The sequence below is a fragment of the Phaethon aethereus genome, assembly GCF_964289735.1.
Source record: "Phaethon aethereus genome assembly, chromosome: 4".
NCBI lineage: Eukaryota > Metazoa > Chordata > Aves > Phaethontiformes > Phaethontidae > Phaethon > Phaethon aethereus.
Window position 1 is genome coordinate 80,777,857 of NC_138578.1, and position 26,898 is coordinate 80,804,754.

Consider the following 26,898-nt stretch of genomic DNA (forward strand, 5'->3'; position numbering starts at 1 on the left):
ATTTCTTCTTTCTATCTATTCTAAATATACCTTCTTTTAGTTTAAAACCATCACCCCTTGTCCTATGGCAACAGGCCCTGCTAAAAAGCCTGTCGCCAGCCTTCTCCTCAGCCCCTCTCAGCCCTGGCAGCTGCAGGAAGGTCTCCCCGGAGCCTTCTCTGCTCCAGGCTGAGCCCGCCCAGCTCTCCCAGCCTGTCCTCCCAGCAGAGCTGTTCCAGCCCTCGGAGCGTTGCTGGGGCCTCCTCTGGCCCCGCTCCAGCAGGTCCATGTCTATCCTGTGCCGAGGGCTCCAGAGCTGGACGCAGCCCTGCAGGGGGATCTCCCCAGAGCGGGGCAGAGGGGCAGAACCCCCTCCCTCGCCCTGCTGGCCACGTGGCTTTGGGGGCAGCCCAGGACACGGTTGGCTTCTGGGCTGCGAGCGCACATGGCTGGCTCCTGTCCAGCTTTTCACCCACCAACACCCCCAAGTCCTTCTGCATAAGGCTGCTCTCCATCCCTTCATCCCCCAGCCTGTGCTGATACCGGGGGTTGCCTCAACCCAGGTGCAGGACCCTGCACTTGGCCTTGTTGAACATCATGAGGATCACATGGGCCCATGCACTGAGCTTGCCCATGGCATCCCATTCCTCAGCCACCTCAACTGAACCACTCAGCTTGGTGTCACCTGCAAACTTGCTGAGGGTGCACTTGATCCCACTGTTTATGTCATTGTTGAAGACAGTCTTCCATTTCTGTTATAAATTAATGGCAAAACTTATTTTGTTCCTAGATAAAGAACAAGAGTAACCTTTTTGCAGCCCTGAGAATCTTTAAGAAAAGGAACCTGACAGTTTTGTCAATTTGCCAACTCTCCCTTCAGCAAACTTTCTTTTACAGAAACCTAAATTCGTGCCTGGTTCAGGAGGAATTAAATTATGTTATTTACCAAACTCCAAAACAACATTTTCTCCATACTCTGAAGCACTTTACCTGCAAAGGCTCTCTCTGATTGCCTACTTGAAAGCAAACATAAGAAAAATCCCAGAAAGGCCTTCTGATGCAGGGCAATGAAATAAAACATCAGTGGCTCTTAAGTAACTGCTTACACATAGGCTCCTTACCCGAATTCCATGAAATTTGGCCTTACTTGCTTTTAATAGCAGGTGAACTTCAAATTACCTGACTTTTCTTTGAGTCTATAGAATTCATAATTAGCGACTTGATACTCCACTGCTCCTATGCATACCAACTCGCTTTTACAGCACAAGGTAGTTTAGGGTGATTCAGCCTTAAATGAAAGAAAAGTATGACCTGTAAATCATTCTGTTTTACTAGATGCAAGATCCATAAGCAGAATTGACAGGGAAACTCCTAGATAAAGTCACAAGCTTAACTGAATTGTCTTGTATCTTCAAAATGTTATAAGAATCTTTCTCTTAGCATCGTAGCTGAGCCTCTTATGCTAAGATAAATGGGCCTTTGTAAATAATTGGAAATTGGACCCTGCTAAAGTGTATGTTTGGAGTGTGCTTTGGCTATTGATTCCAAATTTTTGGACAGTGTTCAAAGGTACATGGCTGTTACTCTGTATGACACTGCGAATCTGTCTGGCTTAGAAGTTTAAGACTCTCTGGGCAAATTTTCTGATAATACAGCTGATTATATCTGTAGAGTTCTAAATCAATCCTGGCAATGATAGAGGGCTGCCTTGGATAAGGGGTTTTCTTAGATTCTGTTCAATATAATCCTGCAGGAAAGACTGTAGCAAAGCTACTAACATAAACAAGAATTTAAAAACAATGCAAGCTCATAGCCTAAATGGAGAATAGGTAAATGAACTGATCAGCTTCAGAGCAGCAGTGAATGGCACAAGTGGATATTTATTCTAGGGTAAGAAATGAATATATAGATCTGTTTTATTGTAATTGTCTAGCTAACAAGAGTCAGACAGGAATACTAAAAAAAATAAAGCAGCCCTAGAGTTAGAAGTCTGAATTTTTATCCAAATAACAAACACCATAGTTAAAACCAACTCTATTCAACAAAAGTAGCTACCACAAAAATGTTATCTATCAGCGTGAGTTAAGTATATGTAAATGGTATTTACTTCACTGAGAGTAGCATATGCTCAGCACCTCAGAGGATTCATTCCAATACAATGGTGCAACTGATTATGAAGCAAATGTACATTACATTAAATAAACTAAGGTAAGAGGCAAAGAAAATTATTTTGAAGTGCTTTTAGTCTGTGATTTTATTAAAGGAGGTTGTTTATTCTTAGAGGTTAATTAGAAATTGAATATTCAAATTTAAAAACACAAAGTAAAAACAGTCTCTTTATAGACCAAGGTGAAAGAGACTTTTATTAGGAGCAAGCATATTATCTACACAGGTTAGAAATTTTTAATTTTTTTTTGCATTTTTAAAATATTAACTCCTTTTTGCTTTCATATAACTTCTTTCTCACCCCTTTTCTTTACTTTCTTCCCTATAATCATCTTCAAATTCTACAAGGCTCCTCACTGAAGAACAGGTATCACATACTTTTTCCTTATTTTACTTTTCAAAACTCAGTTGGAATCAGGAATTAAATCTCGCCTTGCAACATAAAGGGCCAAGTCAACAGATCTAAAAGTCCACATTGGCCTTGCTCCATTGACACTAGTGAGGTTAGGCTGGTGTATGCTAACTCTCAATTGCCAGATCTTACTTATCTGGTGAAAATAATTTTGCTATCTGCATGCAAGGATTTTGATGGGAAAAATCAAAGGAGAGAAAGAGCTGGGGGAAAAGGAATGGAGAAAGAAAGGGAAAACCAACAGTGGGTTCTTTCCTTTACTGACATAATTTACACTTCAGGAGTCTGACATTTTCTTACTTTTTGATCTGTTTTTCTATTTGCAGCAAAGTCAGTGATGCCAAAAAGAACCCCTTCATATGCTATGCTAGTATCATATCAATCTATAGAGGAAAAAGCAAACAAGATCAGCTTTATGCTTTTTTTCCGAGATAAACCATACTGAACTACTGAATTTTGTGGGGGGAAAAAAGAAGTTTCACCAAAAGATATATGGCACATTATATGTTATGTACACAGTATTTTGGAAGTTGTTGCAACACATTTTTCTCTTACAGAACTATAAGAACTGCAGGGTGGCTTTCATCTGTCTTTTAGGTTTTAATTGTTTTTATGTCTCTTTCCTTTTTACATAAACATACATACGCCCACACATAGATTTATACATACATATGCATACCTTCATTTAATTTATAAATATTGATTAATATTCTTAATAATGCAAAAATTAAAGCAGAGATTGTACTACCCATAATCGTTCTGAATCATAACTCATCTTTTGGATCAATTGAATTAAATTGTGGTTCTTTGTAAACACTGTAGTAAATTACAATGTTGTAATAATTATCCTCGTGCTTGATATTTACATCAAAACACTTAACTATAGTACATCACATAAACTTACTTCTGTAGTCATAGGTTGGGGAGCTTGAATTCTGGATTACTGTTGTGTTCCTAACACTGTACTGTATGCAAGTCACCAAATAATGGTATTTCATTTTTATGTAAATAAAATACTGTTTATTTGTAATTGGCTATCCAAGAGAAAATGAAGAAGATGGAAGCAAAAGCAGCAAGTAGACAAGCAGATGTAGATGTGCACTTGGATACCAGATCTCTGGATAGCAAAGGAGCATACAGTACCCAGAACCATGAAGATAACAGCTTGGAAAACACTATCAGGAAAGCACTGTACTAACTGTTATACCAGATAACAAGATAGTGCTCTCAAAAAGGGATGCACAGGAGTTCAACTCTCTGTATCACCTCCTGCAACAGCAGAAGAAACAAGCTGGGCAATCTTAAACTTTTCTGTATGTCAGTACTACTGAGTCTTTGGAACAGACCCAAATAATTTCTGTGGTTGAAGCTAGTTTTGCCTTTGCAACCGACTGCAAAAACTCAACCAAACGGAAACACGATGGTGATGAAGCCTGGTAAGCAGCAGATGCTCACAATGCCAGACTGGAAATGATGAAGTCAAGCAGTTCAGCCACTTAAATTTTACAACGGATGGTGATGTTCCAGTAACGAATAGATGTTAGAGATTCACAATGGCTTATTCAGCATCCACATACACTGAATAAAAAGACTTGAAAAAGAAACACACACAACCACAAAAGCCAAGCTGGGAGAAGCACTGATTTGGGTAATTGTTATAGATAGATGAATATGACAACTCAATGGGTATGAAAAGCTGGACCCAGACGGCAGTGGGTAAGAAAAGATCGTAGCATTTACTATGCAGCATAGCTGTCAGTAATACAAGGACAGATCACTCCATTAATATCAGGAAAATAGAAGAGGATCTTTTCATTGCTGTGGGAAGATCAAGGTATTAAAATTACATATGTACATATGTCAAGAAGTGAAGACCAATTGCAGGATAGACACAGGAACGTTTAAGCAGCTCCTTTTAGGATTGCATATATGACTTTAGAAAGTTTGATCCAAGAAAGCCTGGCAAATGTTTAAGACCTTCTAAAGTGCTTTGTGAAAAAACAAAGTTATGTTGTTGAGAACATTTGCTCTGACTTCTGATATGTTTGAGGAAGGCCAGTGATTTCACTGGGGAATCTTATGGATGAAATGAAGGGCACAAGTTAGTTGTCCTAACAATCTTCGTACTTGATTGGGCTTAAACAATGAAAGGGTGCTTTTTCAAAACCATATTTGAAAACAATCTTTTTTCAAGTACCTTGGGTCTCAGCAATCACCATCATTTTGAAAACACACTCAGGAGAGTGAAACATATTATACATTTACATACATATGGTCTGTATTTGAGTTAGAAAATAACAAAGGTGTCATGGGACCAATACTATGGTGATTAGTTAAAAGAACAAAACAAGAAAATCATGAAGAGCAGCAATTGCTATTGCTTGGTTCTAGTAATCTCCCAGAGGCACAGAGTCCAACATTAGGAGGAGGAAAGAAAAAATAGTTTAAAAATGTAGAAGACTCATTGTTTATAATATTATTACCGCTGCACACTCCTGCCTTTATTTCTAAAAAAGATTGTGTGTAAAAAGTTTGTAGCGTCATGGAAAATAACTATCTGGATGGAAATTAGAGTATATCATCATTGTGCTTGCCAATAGTATGTGAAAACAGCACGTGCATCATAAATTAAAATATTTTGCTGGCCTTCCAGAGTTTTTGCTAAACCTAGTGTGCATTGGAACCTGAGTGAATGAAATCCCATTAGTCATCACTGTCTTAACAACATGCACTTCATACAGAGCTGGCTTCTGCACAGAGGAAGGAAATTACCAGTACTAACAAAGGAAAGAAGATTTATAATAAGCAAATATACAAAAGCTCCAAATAATTATAATATTCACAGCTTGGCAATGACTTTCTAGGATATGAAATTACTTTTCTTTTGGAAGAATGAAGATTTTACAAGGTTAGTATAAACAAAGGGTAATTGGAAAATCAAATTGCTCTACGCAAGTTATTGTAAGGTCTGGAATAATGGCGATAACATTTTAAAAAGCTTATGAATTACTGTATTTTTGTTTTGTACACTATTGGCATCAAAAATGCTCCCTTTCAAGTGCTACATGGGAAACATAAATGGCTAAATACAAATACCAGCTTACCCCTGATACAATAAGTTCTCCTCCCAGGTTCTGAACTTCTGCCTTCACTTTGCTGCAGATATTGAGCTGGTGGCAGTAGAGGGCAATGCGCTGCAGGTAGGCTAGCAGATCCTGTTTGCAGGCTGAGTCGGGGCACTACAGACAAAAGAGATGTTTGGTTAGATGTAGCGGCGTTTATGTGATTATAGAGAGATAATCAGAGGAGATAGTGGCAATGTGTGTGTGTTAGGTCGATCCATTTCACTCTGTCTTTATATGAGATCTTTGATGAAATGTGAAAATTCAAACTCTACTTTTCAGTTAACTCAAGACTTATGAATTGTAACCTGAAGATCCGCTATACTCATTCGTAAAAAGAAGCAGCCTCTCTGTCAGCCACTAATGAAAGAGAATGAAAATAATACGATTTCTGTGTTTGTGGGGGAGGTTCAGTTATTGTACCAGTTTGTACAGAACAGAAAAATCTATTGAGCAGCCAAAAGACAAAGTTTGACCTGAAACTCCGGGTTGCTTTCTGGGTGTCCAGGTTAAGATACAACATGGACCAGTTAAAGTCCAAATAAATCCGGTTCTGACTGATTACATCCAGTCTAATGCCAACTCTTGACTGTCTTGCCAGCTTCTCTGGCATTTGTGTAGACCTTCAGAGGATGCAGCTCTGCTTCAGACTTGGCAGAAGCCAAGCCCCTTACTGGCACCCTAAGGACTCAAGAGGCAGAGGTGAGGCTGCTTGGGTTTCGTATTGACACATTTTGCAAGCTTATTGTTAATGCATAACACCTTAATCTGTGCCAGAAGGAAATTATTTACTAAAGTGTGAGCAACATATTACATGAGTTTCTCAAGAGACAACATCAGTCTTGCGGTCCTTCTCAAAAACATGAGATAAAGTGGTCCCTCTGCATCTCTAAGGGACACCCCCTTCATAGTAGAGGGAAGGCTATCTGCAGTCCTGTACCATTGTGGATGCTCTGCATCTCAAATGTGTTTTGATACAAATTATATTAGGTCAAACATGGTAGACTCAGTGAAGGTTTTATAATCACTATAACTAGAAAGGGCCCAAGTACAACTTATTCATAGTCTTTGGGACTCTCAATAGAAACTGCATCATCCCCCACAATATCAACAGCATAATAAACAAAAATCTTGTAGTTAATATTCAAAGTCTTGCCTCAAGAGAACAGACCTCAGTAATTCACTTTGATGAAACACTGCTAAAAGGTTCCACTGCTAACAGCATGTCTCCAATAAATACTCTTTGGGGCTACCCAACAAAGTCTGGCTGACAATGTTCTTTGAATGTATAGCTCAGAGAACAACAATTTAGGGACTTCTGAATATGTCTTTTTAGCATCTTGCAAAGTTTATGCTCAATTTTGGTAAAATGTTATCAGGGCACTTCAACAAAAACTGATAGAATTAAACAGACACAAGTCAACAACATCCCAGCCTCTGACTTGAGATGACTTCTTGAGGCACAAAGCTAATGCTGGCAAGGAATAATGTTTGCGGTGAAGTAGTTGCATATACTGTCTTCTAAAACCCTGAAAGCAGTCACTTTGCTTTTTTCTCTCCCTTTAAAACCAACAATAAACAAAGCTGGAGGTTCACTGGGGCACTTGGGTTTAATCTGCTATATACTTACAGCAATGCTATAATGCCTCTCTTTTTCAGACAGCTGCCACATCTTTCAGGCATGAATCCCTAAGAGACTTCTCCCTACCAGTGGCAATTTAACACAGAAATATTTACCTGACTCTTGAGGTCTATGAACTGAAAGAAATGAACTTTAAAGCAATACTTCTAGAGAGCTGACAAGGCTTTAAATACAAGTACCTTGGAGCGAATGAAAATGTAAGATCTCTCTCACCGGAACAGTAATTAAAATGCAACTCTCCATAAAAAGTTTATATAGAATAAGTGTCTCCAAAGTTCTATAAAATATCATTAAAGCACATACAGTAAAACAAACACTCAATTCTCAAAGTGATTTTACTATTTATTATTAAAGTGTACATGTTACAGTCTTCTGAAATGTAACATGTTACACAAGCCAATTGCACTCTAAGCGTTGCAAGTCTCTTCACTTCTTGTTTTTTTTCTTTAGAATATTCCACATCTGCAGATACCGTAGACTAGGAATTTCATCAGCTGACAGATGGATTTCTTCTTTCTTATGTTAAAATGAACAGATGCCACATTTGAAGGATGGGAATGGGTTAACTATAGGAAAAATGCTTGCTGAAAATGAAGAAAACAAATTCAAAATTTGTGAGATTATAGGAAAATGAGCAGCTCTTGCCACACTGGCCCATATTCAGTGACAGGATGTATTACACACTATTACATGCTTACTTGAAGAAGAAATACTTATTTTGAAGACTGAGACTAGAGGCAAGGAAATTACAGTTCCCACTTAGAGCAAACATACCCCTGATTACAATGAGAAGAAAGAAACTATAGGAAGTTTACAAGGGCAAATATAGTTAAAAGTAATTTGCCTCAATTTAAATTAGCTACCAAAATGTGGATTCGAAATTTGGCTCTTGACTTCTAATATGGTGCTTCCTCTTGTTGTCCAGATAGATAAATAATCCAGTCTGAAAGAAAGGGGCTGCATATAGCAAGTTCACCTTTCCATTTGTGACACAGAACCATTGAACCACAGAAGAGTTTGGGTTGAAAGGGACCTCTAAAGGTCATCTCGTCCAACCCCTCTGCAAAGAGCAGGGACATCTTCAACCAGATCAGGTTGCTCAGAGCCCCGTCCAACCTGACCTGGAATGTTTCCAGAGATAGGGCATCTACCACCTCTCTGGGCAACCTGTGCCAGGGTTTCAACATCCTCATTGTGAAAAATTTCTTCCTTATATCTAGTCTAAATCTGCTCTTTCAGTTTAAAACCATCACCCCTTGTCCTATGGCAACAGGCCCTGCTAAAAAGTCTGTCCCCATCTTTCCCATAAGCCCCATTTAAGCCCTGGCAGCTGCAATAAGGTCTCCCCGGAGCCTTCTCTGCTCCAGGCTGAACAAGCCCAACTCTCCCAGCCTGACCTCACAGCAGAGTTGTTCCAGTCCTCGGAGCATTTTGGTGGCCTCCTCTGGACCTGCTCCAACAGGTCCATGTCTCTCCTGTGCTGAGGACTGCAGAGCTGGATGCAGCACTGCAGGGGGGTCTCCCAGAGCGGGGCAGAGGGGCAGAACCCCCTCCCTTGCCCTGCTGGCCAGGCAGCTTTGGGGGCAGCCCAGGACACCGTTGGCCTTCTGGGCTGTGAGCGCACATTGCTGGCTCCTGTCCAGCTTTTCACCCACCAGTACCCCACAGTCCTTCTCGGCAGGGCTGCTCTCCATCCCTTCATCCCCCAGCCTGTACTGATACTGGGGGTTGCCCCAACCCAGCTGCAGGACCCTGCACTTGGCCTTGTTGAACTTCATGAGGTTCACACAGGCCTATGCGTCAAGCTTGTCCAGGTCCCTCCGGATGGCATCCTGTTCCTCAGGAGTTTCAACCACACCACTCAGCTTGGTGTCATCCACAAACTTGCTGAGGGTGCACTCGATCCCACTGTCTATGTCACTGATAAAGAGATTAAAGAGTACTGATCCCAACATGGACCCCTGGGGGACACCACTCGTCATCAGTCTCCATCTGGTCATTGAGCTGTTGGTGGAGCCTGGGAGCTGTCTCGCATCACCTCCCTGTCCTCCGTGTGCCTTAGCATGGCTTCTAGGAGGATCTGTCCCATGATCTCAGGCACAGAGGTGAGGCTGACAAGTTGGTAATTCCCAGGGTCCTCCTTGCTACCCTTTTTAAAAATGGGTGCAAACACGAATTTGGTATTGGGACTGAGAACTCAGACCCAGAACATGGAGCAGGGGGCTGTGAGGTGAAAGCACAATTCCCTGATACAAAGCATGAGAAAGGGACTCAGGGAATCTTGAAGAAGTGCAGTGTCAAAGGAAACTGCTAGAAGAAAGAGAGGATATAAGGATTCCTAGGCATATGGCAAGGGTAACAGAGCATCCAAGTCTCCACTGCTTTTAGGAGAGCAGATGTATCAGTCTAATTCTAATGCCATCGCCTGGGTCCAGAAGTGAGGCTGTGGAACAATTCAGGCTTTGCAGACGTAAGAGAAACTCATTTATGACTTTCCTGTACTGCAAAACCCAAGTTGGTTGATACAGAAGAAACAACCTCTATTCAATGGGTAGATCAGTATCCAGGCAGTGACTTTCAACAGGTAATTTTCTGACAAGTAAAGATAACTTTTTCCCGCAAAAGGCAATTCATTGACAGAGGTTACGTTATATTTCTCCTCATTTTTGTTGTTACCTGATCAGCTACCGCCCGTGCTAACTTGTCCATCCTCGATCCTGCCTCTGCAATCTTTTTGGCCGCATTAATGACATCTGATGTATTCTTCAGGGGGCCTTTACCTCTGAAATACAATATGGTTATGCACAATATAAATAAATTATGAAAGGCAACAGTTTTAGTGACCCTGTTTCATGTTTGATTTTAAAATGGTAACACAAATGACTTCCTAATTTATTACAACTTTTAACTACTTTATAGTACAGCCTGATTAAGAAATCGGCCTGCTATATTTCCTGTCTCTTACAAAATGCCTTACCAGCAATTTAGTTTGATGGCGCCTTCAAGCACAAGCTATACGTAATAGTATATGCATCTTTAAGTGCTAAGACGACATTCTTCCTGGAATATACAAGTATTTCAAAATTATGTTATTCTCAAGCCAGTGCTAAACGTTAACCCTGTCATATCTAGAGCATGGATATCACATTTTAGAAAACTTTTTTTGTTCTCTGACAAAAATCTACCAAAGATACTTGAAGCATAATCCTTAAATCACACTTCAATGTTACATTTAAAACATGTATAATTAGCTTTAAGGTTGCTCTTTCACTATACTGTTAAGACGATGCACAAAAGTCTGCTTTTAGTCATTAAAGTTACCAAAACGTATATGGAAAAAAAATAAAAAGTCACTGCAGACTTTTCTGAGGTTTTTTTCAGGCTCAAAACTTTAATCCTGTTCGTAATAATAAATTTGCTACTGCTCCTGAGAACGGCTCAGATGGAAGTGAGCTGATTTTCCTTTTTTTTTTTTTTTTTGTAATAATATGTGGAGAAATATAGCTTCTGACAAGACTGATGGAAAACCCTAATAGGTTCAAATTTAGTTTTTTTTAAACTAAAACTGAAGGCATTTTTTTCTAAGCACAACATTGCATTATTTTTTAATATTTTTCATCTATAACACCAAGAACAACATACTGAAACATATTTCCATTTTTCCCTTCTTCCCAAACTTTCATTTACACCTTAAACAGATATTGAAATACAAGTATCCCACTTTTATTGAACTGAAACTGTAGCAGAAATCCTTCATAGTGACCTGGTATGCTTCTACATTAATTACATCAGCAGATCGGACTGTCACAAACTCCATGCATTTGAACATTTTTTTCTATTTTAACACTGCTGAGGTTACAGTCAACCTAAAAGATGTGAAAGGTTTTGTTCTCTTTTAATGGAATATATTAAACAAGTTTTTATTGAATCTGACGTAGACAAAGGTGCACTTTGATTTTTCTTTTCTTTTAAATTTACTCAAATGTGACAGTAGTTTTCTCTCATTCTCATATTAGTTGTGTTCTTTTGATGGTAGAAAATGTAATTACAAAACTTTCAATTTGATGCTCAATGTATCAAAGGTTGTCTGGGATGTTGCACAAAGTGTTCATATTCTGGGCTGTTGCTTTAGAACTTTATTTCTTCCTTCCATGAAATGATAGCACTGTTTGGACAATTTTTCACACTGCTTTTGGGCAGAAGGATCAGAGACCCAAAGACAATACAAATACAAAAGTAATTCAGTTTCCTTTAAAGTATCACCCTTCACAGGAGGTTCTACACTGTCATTTGGTATACAGGAGTGGTGAGTCTGCTGCAAAAAGAATAGTTGTAAAAGCACAAATGGAGAGAAAAACAAATAAGCTGAAAGAATAATTACTTGGAAAGAAGTAAAGCAGTAATCTATTAAAGTAAGCAAACTTCCTATATGCAAACTTTCTTGCTGTTGCCTATTACCAATTAACTAACTACACAAGTGCAAAAAGTCAAGTTATTTGCAAATTAATGAGATTTATACACACAACTCTCCTCTATCTATCCATAGGTATGTGAGAGCCCTATATTGTCAATGCAGAGACTGTCTCCTCTGAAATGGCTTGAAGGCTCCAGAGACAAGGCATGTGATCATCTGGAGTTTAAGAAACCTATTTTAGCATCTCGGTGAGATGAATAAATGGATGTCTTATTTTATTTCCAAAGAAAAACATGAATATTTTTGTCCAGTTTTGTCTAATCACATTTTGATAAATACCATTTAAACTTTTGAACTCCCATTAAAAATAAACACTGAAAAACCTTTCATTTATTCTGGTGATCTGTAATTCCAAGTATCTTGTAAAATGTTCTCCCTGGCGTGATTAACAATATGACTATATATAAAAAAAAAAATCCTGTTTATATGATATCATTAATGAATGGCCTTCTGATGTTTTCCAATTAGAAAAGACCAAGATATCCATAGAAAAAAGAAAAGAAAGCAAAAAAATTCATTACTGACAGGCTCCAATAAAGTATTAGATCAAAACAGTTTTATTTCATTTGGGATTTTTTGGAAAGAAGTTCATTGTTCCGAATTATATAAATAGTTTTGCCATTATTTTCGATTGACACAAATTGTGTTGAAATCCTGAACGTTCAGAGAGGCGTGTGCATTGAGATGTCCACAAAACGAAATATCAGTTGAGCGTCTGTAAGGTCAGACTATCTTTACTGCTGAAATTCAAGATCATTTGCAAATAAAACAGATTCACAAATAGGACAAAAACTTTACGTGATTAATCCCATTTGGGGAAATATCCAGACTAGCCATGTGTAGAGACAACCCATCCTGCTACGTATGGGGAGCGTTACCTGGCTTTGCATCCCGCAAAACCCAGCGCATCATCTCAATAGGCTATAAATTGCAACGAGAAGTAAAGATGCGGGATGTCTGAAGAAGTCCTCAGCAAAGGTTACTTTGTCTTACCTAGTAAAGTCTGTCATTTCCATCATAATCATGCACATCTGCTTCGCCAACACAATGATGTCATTACCACTGTCATCCCACTTGGCCACCTCTGCATCCAGTTTGCTCTTTTCTTGGTGGAATATCTCTACCTGCTCGGCAATCTTAGCCTTCTCCTCCTGGGGGAGCTGAGCCATGATAGCCTGGAGAAAAAATGGGAGATGTTGGGCATGAAAAAATTAAGCCAGAAACTATATACATTGCCAGTGGTTCAAACAGCATGACCATTTCTAGTTTCTTTCTATGGGAGTTGAAGATGCCAAGCAAAATCCAGTAGACATTAGATTTCTGTTAAGATGGGCAAAAACAAATTCACAGGATGTTTGTAGCTCGTCTTATACCTTCAAGAATTTAAAAATGATATATGTGCTGCCACGATATACAGACTGTTCACGGGTCTATACAGGAAGATTTAAATCTTAATTTTCAGGAAAACAAAGCGTATGAAATCTATGGGAAAAGGCAGACTGAATTGCTGGTATTTCTCCCAGTCTCATTTTCTGTCAGAAATAGAGGTTTTCTGCCTAACCCAACACTAAAATAAGTTATGACATGCAAGTTAATACATTTGTAGTGAATTGTAATGAATGCAGCTTTCAATATTTAGCGGTCTAAGCGTCTCTTGGAAGATATGCAAAAAGACACTACACAGGTTAATACTAATTTGCCTTGACATTACCAACAAAGGAAAAAGTTCCCTGCCCCACCAAAAAAAAGAAAACCCTATATTGTCAAAATTATAATAATTACTTTTGAAGATCAAATGGACACTTCCAATAATGATTTCCAAGTTGAGCTACTAATTGGCTTAAAGGATTTTGAAGACCACATTATGCATTTAATGAGGTGTGACACATATTTAAGTGTCATTACATTTTTTCTTGTTTATGTCACTTTCAATCAGCTGAAGTCTTTCTCTACATATTCTTAAAATGCTCTTGGCTTTTAAAAATTCATAATTGACCTTTTCCAAAAGTGAAATTAAAAAAGGTTATAAACAGTAGATCAGAAAATGAGAAATTTGCAAGTTAATCAAATTAAAATTCAACTCATGAGTTTTAATTAGGCCTTATCAATATAACTCAGCAGTTTCAAATGTTAGCATATTAGTCTTTCCACAGAAAAATGCAGTGTAAGTCAAGCTAATAAATAAATATACAAAATACACATAGAACACCAAGAAGGTTGTTTTAACTGAAAGGTAGGAGTAGTAAAACTTGAAAAGCCAATCTTTGTGTCATGCATGTGGTTCCTCTCTGTGGGCAGCTTCATCTGCACACCCTTTAAACTGCTATACAGTGTTTTAACATTTCTATTCTAGCCACTGACGTGTTTTCAAAGAAGCTGTATCCTACAGCAAATGCAGCTCATATTCAAGTTTTATTTCTATTGAAGACCAACACCAGTCCTTCTACAGAAATACTAATAGCTTTATGGAGTAAGCACATTAAAGAAATCCATTGCATTCCACGAATAAAAATCCAGCTTTTCTACAGAAAGGGTTCAAATAAGACACTATTCTGCTTAACAGACTCATTTCAATGAGTCACTCAAGACCGAGGGCTGGGCTGCTTCTGCTTAATCTGTTTTCATTTTAGGTTTTCATCGTTTGTTGCTTCTTGTGACATACTGCATTCTACATTATTCAGGAATGGGACTGTCTTTATAATATATTATGTTTATACAGTGTGTAGCTGATCAAAGCAGAAGGTTTTGAGCAGAGCAGTGATAATAACTGCAATAAATGTAATAGAATTTAAGACACTTAAGTCCCTAGGTGAACTAGAGCCTTAGTAAAAATATTACTGTGGTCTTTACTTGGTTTTCAGATCAAGAAAGGATGATATGCTACGCAACCCAAGATGTAACAAAAAAAAAAATTAAAAAGACTATGTAATAGGTGCATTGTATCTCAGTACTTTTGTACCCGAGACTTACTTTAGTAATCGCTTCTTTGAATATATGAAACAGGACTTTATGCTCTTTAAAACATAAAAATCCCCAAAAGATAGTCAGTTGCATCCAGAACAGAGTTCTGTCATCGTTCTCAGGGTAAGGTATCCAGCCAGGTACCACTCTGCAATTCTCCTGACTGCATGGCTTTCAGTGCCAGTTCTGGCCACCCAGCTCCCTGGGATGGGACTGGCAATCCATCTGCTCTTCATCTAGGTGCTAATGATAGATATGATATGTACCTGCTACGCAAGGACAAAATCTTTTGCCCTTGGGTTGTAGTAATAGAAACCCAGCTTTTTCTGATAATGGTATGATTTATTTACCATCTGTATTCAATATTCAAGGAAATTAGGTTAAGCAAAAAACTTCTGCCCATTCCACTGTATCTACATTTCACATTCCTCCCATACCTCTAAGTAAGGTTCATTTAGGTTTGCATTACTCTATTGTTTCTTTTCAGGGTGTAAAGTGTTTGTGTCGAGCCCTAACATACTGTGAGTCTTCCTGCAGAAGCTGAAACCTCCTCCTTCCTGGTCCTCTGAATGGATTTTCAAAGCACTGTTGCCTTTTGGTCTTCAGGTTCTCAGCCCTACAAATCCTCTTTCAGAATTCAAGGTAAGAAGTCACCACTCCATTTGCCAGCTTTTGCTGCAGTGTTCGCGGGTGTGTGTGGAGGATGCTTCTCATTTAGTCCATTACTTCACTTTCAGCACTATCAGAAGAAACTGCAGCTGTGAAAATAATTCAGGTAATTCCCAGTTCCTCACTGGTTCTCTGCTGGAAAATTGTAAGGCTTTTTTTTTTAAACTCTCTTTCCTGTCAAATATATTTTCATAGAATCACAGAATAGTTTGGGTTGGAAGGGACCTTCAAAGGCCATCTAGTCCAACCCCCCTGCAGTGAGCAGGGACATCTTCAACCACATCAGGTTGCTCAGAGCCCTGTTCAGCCTGACCTGGGATGTTTCCAGGGATGGGGCATCTACCACCTCTCTGGGCAACCTGGGCCAGGGTTTCACCACCCTCAGTGTGAAAAATGTCTTCCCTATATCTAGTCTAAATCTGCGCTCTCTTTATTTAAAAACCATCACCCCTTGTCCTATGGCAACAGGCCCTGCTAAAAAGCCTGTCCCCATCCTTCTCCTCAGCCCCTCTCAGCCCTGGCAGCTGCAGGAAGGTCTCCCCGGAGCCTTCTCTGCTCCAGGCTGAGCCCCCCCAGCTCTCCCAGCCTGTCCTCCCAGCAGAGCTGTTCCAGCCCTCGGAGCGTTGCTGGGGCCTCCTCTGGCCCCGCTCCAACAGGTCCATGTCTCTCCTGTGCCGAGGGCTCCAGAGCTGGACGCAGCACTGCAGGGGGGTCTCCCCAGAGCGGGGCAGAGGGGCAGAACCCCCTCCCTGGCCCTGCTGGCCACGCGGCTTTGGGGGCAGCCCAGGGCACGGTTGGCTTCTGGGCTGCGAGTGCACATGGCCGGCTCCTGTCCAGCTTTTCATCCACACCAGTACGCCCAATTCCTTTTTTTTTTTTTTAAAAAAATCCGAGCTGAGCAACTTATGTAGTAAAAGATAAACCCATCAGAGAGTGGCACAACCCTGAGTGTTAACAAATTTCACTTTTCCAGCACCTGTGACCCCTGAAGCACACATCAGCTTAATTTGCAGTCCCCATGCCCAAGCTAAGGTTGCAAATCACAATGACTCAAGTTTATCATGATGTAATTACCCTGGTAAAATTACTTTGACTCAGTTACAAATGTCTTCAATTACAATTAAATTACAGGGACTTCTCGGTAGCTTAAACAGATCTTCTTGACAGGTTTGCACACTGGGAAACATGACTAATGTAAGATTCCTCTGGATACAGCACACGGTGCACTGATGGGATTTTTAAAGTTTGTTTTGCCTTTTTTTTTTTTTTTTTAATTAGCTAACTGCTCCCACAGTTACAGCACATTCCAAACCTGCATAGCCTTCTCCTACAGCACTAGCTGGAGCAAAGGGCTGACACAAGGTATCCCATAAGCCTAAAGAAGTGCTTTTTGAATAGGTGAGACATGAAAAAACTTTAAATGCCTGGTTTAACTTACTTGCGTCCTTTCTTAAGTGACCCTGAAGATTTGAAATCACTGTATTTGCTTTCTGAGGCACAGATTGTTGTTTGTAGCTATACAGTCACTTAATGTAGTACGTGGGTTTTGTACTCACCCTTGCACTCTGGCCAGCAATAAGCTGGTCATCTTCAGTCTGAACACTTGTTCGGCTGCGAACGTCATAATCTTCCTGCTCAAAGTCTGAATCATCCTCTAGCTCTTCAGGGGTCTAGAGAGAGAAACACGGAAAGATCGCAAAGGAGAGGAGATGACAAGATTGTAAGGATACAGACAAAGTCCTATGGACAGTAGGCTCTTATTTCATTGACTACCTGCCCAGGAAATACTGTTTCTCTTTCTTTTGAAATTAACTTGTCTGCCCAAGCAGTCAAGGACTGAAATTGAATTGTCTTAAAAATTAAGTTGTTTCAGCTCTAGTTTTCTTTAGAAATGGCATTTATCATTACCTTGCTGCAAATTTTTTTAACTCTGTTAAAATGATGAATGCAGTTCCAGGAACAAATATCCTTTGGAAATACTAACAACTGGAATGTAGTATATCAAAATAATGTTACTTCGTATATAAATGGACATCAATACTATTATATTACTGGAATCTCCACGTGATCTTCAAAGGAGAAAGTAAATACCTGGGAAAAAATAACTAACATCCTGGAAGAAAAAGTTATCAAAGCAAGTACGAGGTTTCCCCTTGAAAGAAAACGTAAATTATGTCAACCAGTTTTGAAGCAAATGTAAAGTTTATAATCTGCTTTATGCTGTTGGTTCACATGGTTCTTTTCAGATACAGACCTTTGGAATTTGCCACATCCCCTAAAGCAAAACCACGCTATCTCTATTGCTAGTGCTATGAATGGTGTGAGGGTGTCTGGGCAGATTGATTAAATCTAGTTATGTACGTGCTGTCTTCAGGTTATTTAAACTGTTGCAGGGAGGGGCAAAAAAAGATAACTGATGGATCTGTTTATTTTGTATTTTCGCCTTCTAGCAACTAATTAGGAGCAAAAAAAATTACCTTATGTATATATGGAGAGCCAAAGAGCCTACTTAAAATCATTATTTAGTATTATATTTTATATAGATGGTCAAAAAACAGCAATAGGCTTTAGAAGGAAGACAATATTCCGTTTTGTGTTTGAATAGCATCTAATACAACAATTTGGCTATGAGCAGCTTCTGTTGATAGCGGTAGTAGAAAAAGAAGATCACAGTAACTGTGTGGAGAAATCCTCACCTGACTGGATACCTCAGTCTTAACCTAAAGGGCCAACCACTACAGAAGAAATGATTTCATGCTTGGAGGCAACGTCAAGTTTGCTAGCAGTGGTGCTAATCATTGCCAGTTGTCATTACAGCTCTGTCTTGAAGATGCTCAGTCACTAGGAACTGGTCCAAACCCTCTAACATAATGTAGAGATATTTATATTACAGCCTGGTTTCCAACATGAAGTGCGCATCACTGTTTGTAATGGAAAATCAGCTGCTTTGCTAGCCACGTGGCAAAGTGCACATGATGAGGAGGGTAAAACACATTCATCATCATTTGGCTTAAAGAGTATGAATTAAATACGTGTTTTGATGCTGAGCGCTGAAGGAAGAAATAACCAAGTATGACAGTATAGTAATGAAACTCAGGCTGCATCTCTGAAAAGATGCATGTACAAATAGCGTACATAACAGGATAGACAGAGGATGAAGTTTAGGTGAAAAAATGAATTTGTCTTTCTGCCACAGGAGAAAAAAAAAAAGAAAGATTGGTATCCATCGGTATGATGTCCAACGGTCTTGTTTTCCAATCACCTTTAATCACTCTGCTCAGATGCTTGAGGGCAGGATGGGACTTTAAAATCTGCCATAAGCAAACCAGCTACTAAGAGAATCATACAACTCCCTGAGTAAGAGAGAGTATTTCATATCGTAGGGCTCAGCTTTTCATCTGCCTAGGATTTACTGTGAAGAGTAAGAACAGGGTGGAGAGTTTCAGTCCCTTCTTCATAAACTAGCTGGCTGGTTTAAATCAGCTTCCCCATCCTCTAAGTCCATGCAACTAGCCAGTTGCATTGGTCATTGTAAAACCAGCACCCTTTCCCCCCAAGTATACACTTCTCTCTTTGTTCCGTCTCCGCTTTTAGAGACAAGACTACAAAAGGTAATGTGCAGCCCTTTCCCAGGCTTTCATGGTCAGACTTGTGGTAAAGTAAGGCCATAATATTCAAAATATTACATCGTAACACTGTAACCAGTAGGGACACCAGGATACCTCTTAAAAACCTAAAATACTCTGAAAATTCTATGTTTCAGGGACTTATTCTTAAAGAAACGTTCAGGAAAAAACTATTGCTGTTACTGGCTGACATTCATAATCTTGAAATTTGTGGTCTTTAGGAATTGAAACTTAATGGGTATAGATGTTGAACCTGGAGAAAATGTGTTGCAAACCAAAAGGACGAGTTAATGCAACTGTTAATAATATACTACAAACACAAGAAATCTCAGTGTTTCCTCTCTGTACAAGTGCGATCTAATTCAAAACTAACTTTCAGATTCTTCAAGCATGGAGAATTTCACACCCTTACTTTCTTCTAAAAATAGCTACATGTTTCATTAAAAAGAATAGGAGTTAATTGTTATCTGTATGCTGCCGTTTCAAACATGTTGCACGCTTTTCACTCCTGCACCATTACTTTACCTGATCTCTTGCAGTCCATATATAAAAGGTCTCCTATTTGCTTAGACAGAAAGGAGAAAAAATAAATATACTGAAGTACCTTGACTTAAAGATTTTTACTCTTAGCAGGGCCTTCTAAATATACCATAACAACTCTTAATTTTTGTGAACAACTAACAGGACCTTGGTTTTCAAACTAAGTTTCCAAGACAACAAAGTCTGGAACTTTATTTATCTGAATTGGAAGACAGAAGGACTGAATCAGTCTTGCAGACACCAGTGTCTACAGACACACAGACATAGGAAACACGGATTTGAGATCGAGACAGCTTCCAAACAAAACTTGGACAACCACCAGTGGCAGGAAGAACTAGAGTAATTTTTAAAACTAGTAGATTTTAGGAACTCATCGATTGCAACAGAAAAAAATCTGTAGCACAGGCCATAAGACTTCCCAGGACTAATTTTTTTTTCTCAAATACATAGTATCTCTACTACACATAGAGCATATTCTTCATTTCATTCATCTAAATTCAGATTAATTCCCCCAGTGCAGAAGATTCTTTCACAATCCTGGATAAATCACCCAGTAAATATATAATTTCTGTTTTAAGATGCATGCTTTATTTCTAATATGAATTTGGTGACTTTCAGCTTCCAGTCATTGGAATTTTTTTTTTTTTACTATCTCTCTGGCTGCTGGACTGAAGATCTTGCTGTAAACAAAATATCTTCCATCAATATAATTTTGTTTTACCTTTGTAACGGCAGTATAAAAATGTGAATTATGCATTTATATCATAAAATGGCATATATATGGAGATTTAGAAATGTTATTTGTTTAATATTTCACCATTTCAAATATACTTGATAAAGATAGAAACCCTACTATGCTATAGTGCTGTACGCACTTAAAAATTGTAAGATGCAATTATAAGAATTTCAGCACTGTAAACACCGAGACAAGCTAAACTTGTAACAAGAGGAAAGATGGACTGAAAAGCTATTCCTCCATTTTTTTACCACAAAAATATCCTCTAATTCTAAAAGCTAAGGAGAAAAAAAAAAGCTTTTATAATATGCTTTTCTATTCAACTCCATTCTATTCTGTACATTTGCTTTTGTACAAAGGCAGTTGCAGCCTGAGAGACTCAAGTGCCGCAAACAGCATCTGAGCGGTAAAGACCGAGTACCTCTCTCGCAGCAGGTCTTCAAACGTTTAATGATTTAGAGTAAAACCTAACACTAAATTCAACCTGAGAAGCAACAGGCAGTCAAGGTAGACAATGAACCCCATAGCACCCTCTGAAGGCAGGTTATTTAAAAAGATTATGGGATTCTGCACCAAGTCTAGTTTTCTAGAGAATCTGAGATGTAGCAGCACTTTGGATTTCACCACAGCGGCTACCCCACAGGTGATCACGGCTAAGCCTACATTCACAAGCGTGGAAGAGTAGAAGAGGATTCACACATTCGAACAGTTGGTGCTAAGGACCGTTTGCACTACCCTCATTTCATTTTTATCCAGGCTCACTGTAGTCTGCTCCCATGGCCTGAAGGTACTTTAATGATAGAAGTGGATTTAAGACACTCCTAAGGCACATCTTCCAGGATCACACCAAAGAATCAAGTTGTGTGCTCTAAGCCTACTCTGTAACATGCACTGAAACACAGCAAGAGGGAACAACTGGAGGCTGGCTCCAAAAGTGCACTCCTGAGCCAAAGAAATGGAACAGTAGTGCTAACGCAGATGCAGCTAACAGCCAGGTTGCCAAAAGCAAAGGCCACGCGTGAAGAGAGAAGACTGGCCTCGGAGATACATAGGAATGAGAAAAAGTGCCATTGTGGTTCTTCCTGACTGTAGCAAGTGTTTGTGTAATAACTGAGGGAATTTCATAAGTAGCTATGAAAAAAACGAAGCATAATTTGATCCTGTTGCAGTAACATAAAAGATGTCGGAATTAAGTTATTATTTTCTATCTTATTTTTAGGTTCTATAATTATACTCCTAAATTTACTTTTACTTCCTCCTAAGTTGTGTAAGGGTTTTTTCCTTCTGTATAGATCATAATAATAGTCCCCAATGCAAAAATGAGTCTCTCTCCTCCAATGGGACAATGAAATCTCCCTTTCTCAAGGGAAAAAGAGAAGAACAGAAATTATTCCCCTTTCCTTCAGCTTGCTAAAAGTAATAACACCAACAAAAATTAATTTAAAAAGTGGCTTTATTTCCTCCATGAAATGAGAGAATCATCTCAGATAATTTCAATCTTTCATGGCATGCACATGAACAATTATTGCTTGAAAATAATTGTTTGTGTCAGGTGCTATAAAAAGTTTTCAAAGTTTTTGGGTTTTTTTTTGTTGTTGTTTTATTTTGTTTTTAATAATTCTGCAAGAAGTTTTACAGCCTGAATTAAAGGTGTGCATGAGTTTTAATAGATTATTAGAAAAAAATATTCTAAAGCCTGCCTTTTATAGTTTAACGCTTACCCTTTAATTATACATTCCATTTCAATGTAAGATGTCCAGATGGGAACGCTAAAGAGTGTCTCAGACTGAAACTAATTTTGTTTTCTACAGAAAACAAGGTTCTGATTCAGCAGACTCTGGTCTATATAAGTTTATATATGTGGATTTTCCCAGTTAACACACAAGGATAATGAGTTCATTTACGTCCTTTAACTCTCTGCCTGGGTAAGGAGCACTACATTTAGCTCCATAAATAAGTTAATTGTCTGTATGCAAAAATACATCTTCCTAATCTGGGTAAACAGGATTCATGAACTCATATCATACAAGGAGAGGAAAGTAGTAGTGACCCAACTGCAGAAGTAACCTGGGATGTTTCTAAGGAGACTGCAAAGCCTGCATGCTGATCAACTTGCCAAGCTAGTGGTTAATATAACAGTACGACAGCAACGAAATAAGTGAATGTGCCTCCAGAATTTAAAATGGTGCTTTGTGCTTAGCAGAAGCATCTCGCCCAGTATGGAGAGTCTCATGGCAAGTTCTCTGAGATAGCTCTGATGAACAGCGGATGCTGGAAGCCGGAACTCTGTGTAGGGGATGGGAAATCATGGGTCTATAGCAGATCGCACCTGATGATCATGTCTCATGAAGCAATTTAAAATTACTCATCGGAGACTACAAATTATTAAACTGTGCTTAGAAGTGGTTCTTGTCCTAAGAGAAGTTTGGAAAGTAGTGTTACAGACTAAGGAACTGGATAATCAAAGGAAAAACAGAGATCTTTTACTATGCAGCTCTTTTATTTCCATCCCAGTGCAGAAGAGTTGCAAATACCCCAACGTTTCAAGAAAAGAAGGTGGGTTTGCCCCCATCATCAGTCATGACTGTAAATCAGGCTACCTGAGATTAGCAGCGGGTAGGGAATGGAATTTATGTTCTGCAGTTATAAAACTAAGCCTGTCAAAAGCTTTTTGTGTAAAAGTTAATACATAGTGACAGATGATGACAATGAAGCTATTTTGTAGTGCTCCGACTGCCTGAAGTCTTATATCAGTGCCATACCATACTCACGACCACAAGTGTATGTTACCTGTTTGCTCAAAGGGATGAGTTGTTGGTTTAGCACTGTTATTGGCTTTGTAAATATTTTCTGTGATTTTCACCACAGCTTTATTCGTACATGGCTTTCACTGGGGCGGATTCAAGGTAATTTGGTTTTCAAATAAGAGTTTCAATTGCTGAAGAGATGTCCAAACCAGGTTTGGTTTGTTGTGGGTTTTGTTTGGGTTTTTTTGTTTGTTTGTTTTGTTTTAAAATCTTTGTCTGTAGACTAGCAAGACACACATATAGCCTAATAATAATTACGTTGTTCTGTGTTTGTTTAAAAAAAAAAACAAATAAGTAAAGATGCCTCAGCAAATTGAATCAACTGGTTAGTCAATGCTGAAATGACACATTCCTTACCTCAGTAAACATTCAAAATCATCCCTGCAGAGGTTCACTAAAGCAGCAAGACAATTTACTAATTTAGATTTTAACCAGACTTACCTCATACCCTAGGCAGCACAGATGTATTAGGAAAAGAAAAACCAACAAAATTCTACACAGACATTGAAGATCTTGGCAAATTAATGCTATTACCACAGAAACAGTAATGAAGTTTGCATCTATTGGCATTTGTGATCAAATCTTTTCATAGATGATTAACTAATTAACTGTGGTCCCTCCCCCCAAAAACCCTCATCTCTTTACTTACAAATTCTTTTTTGCTGCACATGCTTTTGTTTCAATGTCAAGCTTTTCTGGCTTATTGTGAAACAAAGTTGATTCCACGAAGTTTCTATATTCCTCTCATCCAAGGTTACACTTTCTAGTAAGTCCCAACTTTTATTTTCCAGGTGCCTTACATACCCTTATCATCAGAACAGCTTTCCTGATGTCACGAACTCCATCATAAACCAAGCGGGAGGCATCTATGAACTCATTCTCTTCAAATGGCTGTGGGACATTCGCACTCAAAGCTTCAATGGCAACCTCAACTTGTTCAGCAAAACGTGGCATAACTAGATTAAGCAAAATGAAAGGCAGTAAGATTAGACACCTTCTTTCGTGAACATTTTCCCCCTGCCTTTGGGCATAAATACTTTCCAGTAGACATGGTACATACTGTTGTTACAATTTCAAGACCCAGGAGGGCTCATGACGTGGGTCTGTACCGACTCTACACATGCAGAACTCCGGTACATATTCTGACAGCATGAAAATAGCCATCTTCATATTCTCTCCTTCAATTGCATAACAAAGAATGTAAAACTTCCTTTAAAAAGTGTGATTTACTTACTTTTAAAAGACTGCAAACTCTCTGAGCTATCAGCAAAGTACATTTAAAACCTTTACAACTTGGAATAAACGTGGTACATATTTACACCAAATGATCAAAGCAAAATGTAACCATTATTCCTACTAATTTAGATAACTAGCTGCAGTCTACCTCATATTGAATAATAGTAACTGTATAAGGGACGAAACACGTTGAGAATGCGAAATCTAGCAAATTGCTTTTATCAAGGCACATAAATGTATATTCTGTTTCTTCACTATCATTACATATATGACACAAAAACCAGCCATAGATATTAGCTAACAGTATGATAAACTGTGGTATGAGTTTTTTTTTATATCTTAAAGAAATTATTTACCTATGTAAATAGTTTAAAGGCATTCTTTTAAGAAGCAACCAGAGGCTTTTCTTCAAAGCTTATAGAGGGTTTCTTTGAAGGTATAATCACTTTCTGCGTATCGCATATGCGGAAAGATAAATGCTCCGCAAATCAGTGATTTAAAGTAAAAACACAGAAAAACACGATTCAAGACTAGTTTACATTTCAAAAAACAACTTGCAGCAACTACGAGCTCAACCTTTCTGTTTCTGGCATTCAAGTACTACTGGCTGGATGTTAAAGGGGAACCCTTTAAAGGAATATACCTATTCAGAGCTTGTTTGTTCTGCCTATATGTATACAAACATATATTCATATATATATACACACACACATTTTTGTTCATGTACACAGATGAAAGAACAGAATTGTATCTTTCATGCAGATAATGTTCAATAAGTGCAATAAGTGCTTGGGATATATTGGAAGAAACAGGACAAAGTGAACAGCGTCAACAGACTTTTAAAAAAGTAAACATTAATGAAATATTGCTAGGCAGAGGGGAAACATGTTAAGTAGAAAAGGAGTTCGAGAGTGCTGGAAGTTTTGGAAAGAGTATTAATAAATGCATATATCAAATTATCTTAATTAATGGAACACTTATACATGTAGTAGGAGACTAATATGATTGCATAATGAAGTCTTTAGCCTGAAAATCAAAAAGCAATCATTAAAAAGACAATGAAAACAAATAAACATAAAGAATAAAAGAAAAATTATTTAAGGTCTTAATGATAAAACAAGTAAAGATAGAGATGCAAAAATGGCAACAGAAAAGGAGAAAAAGAACCCTAATTTTTAGGGTCCTTAAATTTCTGTCTTGAATTTCCTAAATAGCAGAGGTAGTCAGGTATTTAACATAATTAATAGTAAGTGCAACAGACCTGAATTAGGAAAGGGTAGTTTGGAGAACATCTGCATAAACATAAAGAAATGTATCTATTAAATATGTCTTCAAGTTAACAGAGCATAATAGAATTTACCCTGCAGTTCTTAAGAAAATAATCAAAGCAATTTTTGAACCATCTTTGAGAACTCAAGAAAAACAGTAACAGTGAACATTCCAGGGATTCAGAAAAAAAAAACCCCACATATTTATTTATATAAAGGTAGAGAAGAAAAGAAGGAAGAATCATAAGATATTCAGCCTAATTTCAGTACTCAGAAAGAAAATGAAACATGATGTAAAGCAGTTAATGTTTAATTATCTTGCAAATAATAAGCAGATGTTGAAAAGGCAACAGATTTGTCAAAATAGTTTGCATCAAGCTATTACAATATTTTCCTTGACAGGGCAGCTAACTAGTGGGTTGTGAGAAAGGGTAGATATGATACAACCTGACTTCAGTAAGATTTTTGACATGGCCACCCATGATATTCTTAGAAGTAAAACAATGGCAATCTAAATTGAATTACTATGAGGTGGGCATGGACCTCATAAGAAAAAGCATCCCAAGGAATACCTTGTACCTGTGGTGCACTGTCAAATCAGAAAGAGAAGTCTCTTTGTCTCATAATATGATGCTATTGTAAAAAATGGCAAAGATCAATCTAGAATTATTAAAGCACAGAAAAAAAAGGCTTGAACGAAGATACTCTGAAGTTGCACAGTGAGGCCCTCGTTGCAGTGCTATGCCCATTTTTTAAGTACCCAGCAGAGATTTTTGTAGCATACGTATAAGAAAGATCTAATATTTTTTTTTTAAAATCTCACATTTTGTGGTTGTATCCCAACATATATTTCTATGTTTTGGTAACATAATTTAGTCCAAATAACAGAAATGCTTCTATTCTCTTTATCCAGAACCTAACTCTGAATCGCGTTTAAAATACTCATATGAAGGAACTTTCATCAACTTCTCAAGGAAATTGTTCATAGCCTGATAACAGTTCACTGCTCAGGTTTTTTACCCCAAAAAATGAAGATAAAGACACTTATTTTAGTTGAGCATTGCAATTAATTTCTCCTCTTGCAATATATATTGTAATTTACGTTTATCATCTCAACATTATATTTGGTCTACAGTTACTGTTTTCCAATTTTTTTTGTGCTTGACCTATGAATATGAAAGCACACGGAAAACAGTGGGCAGGGATACATGCTGTATTCGTTATGCTGATCCGGTCACAAGCAGACCCTCTGAAGTTTTA

At 38.3% G+C, this 26,898-nt stretch overlaps 1 protein-coding gene across 3 annotated transcripts in view; it reads right to left on the minus strand.

Annotated features, from left to right (window-relative positions):
* The window catches only part of CTNNA2 (catenin alpha 2), a gene marked incomplete at both ends in the record, with an annotated part of 469,340 nt that overhangs the window by 24,629 nt on the left and 417,813 nt on the right, over nt 1-26,898 (minus strand). For 2 of the 3 annotated variants that reach the window (XM_081998802.1, XM_081998801.1), the window contains 5 exons: nt 5,662-5,796; nt 9,998-10,103; nt 12,789-12,970; nt 16,982-17,095; nt 23,939-24,090. In XM_081998802.1, the coding sequence (XP_081854928.1) occupies nt 5,662-5,796; nt 9,998-10,103; nt 12,789-12,970; nt 16,982-17,095; nt 23,939-24,090 (689 nt within the window). The remainder of the gene's footprint in view (nt 1-5,661; nt 5,797-9,997; nt 10,104-12,788; nt 12,971-16,981; nt 17,096-23,938; nt 24,091-26,898) is intronic. The other variant, XM_081998803.1, reaches the window with a different exon arrangement.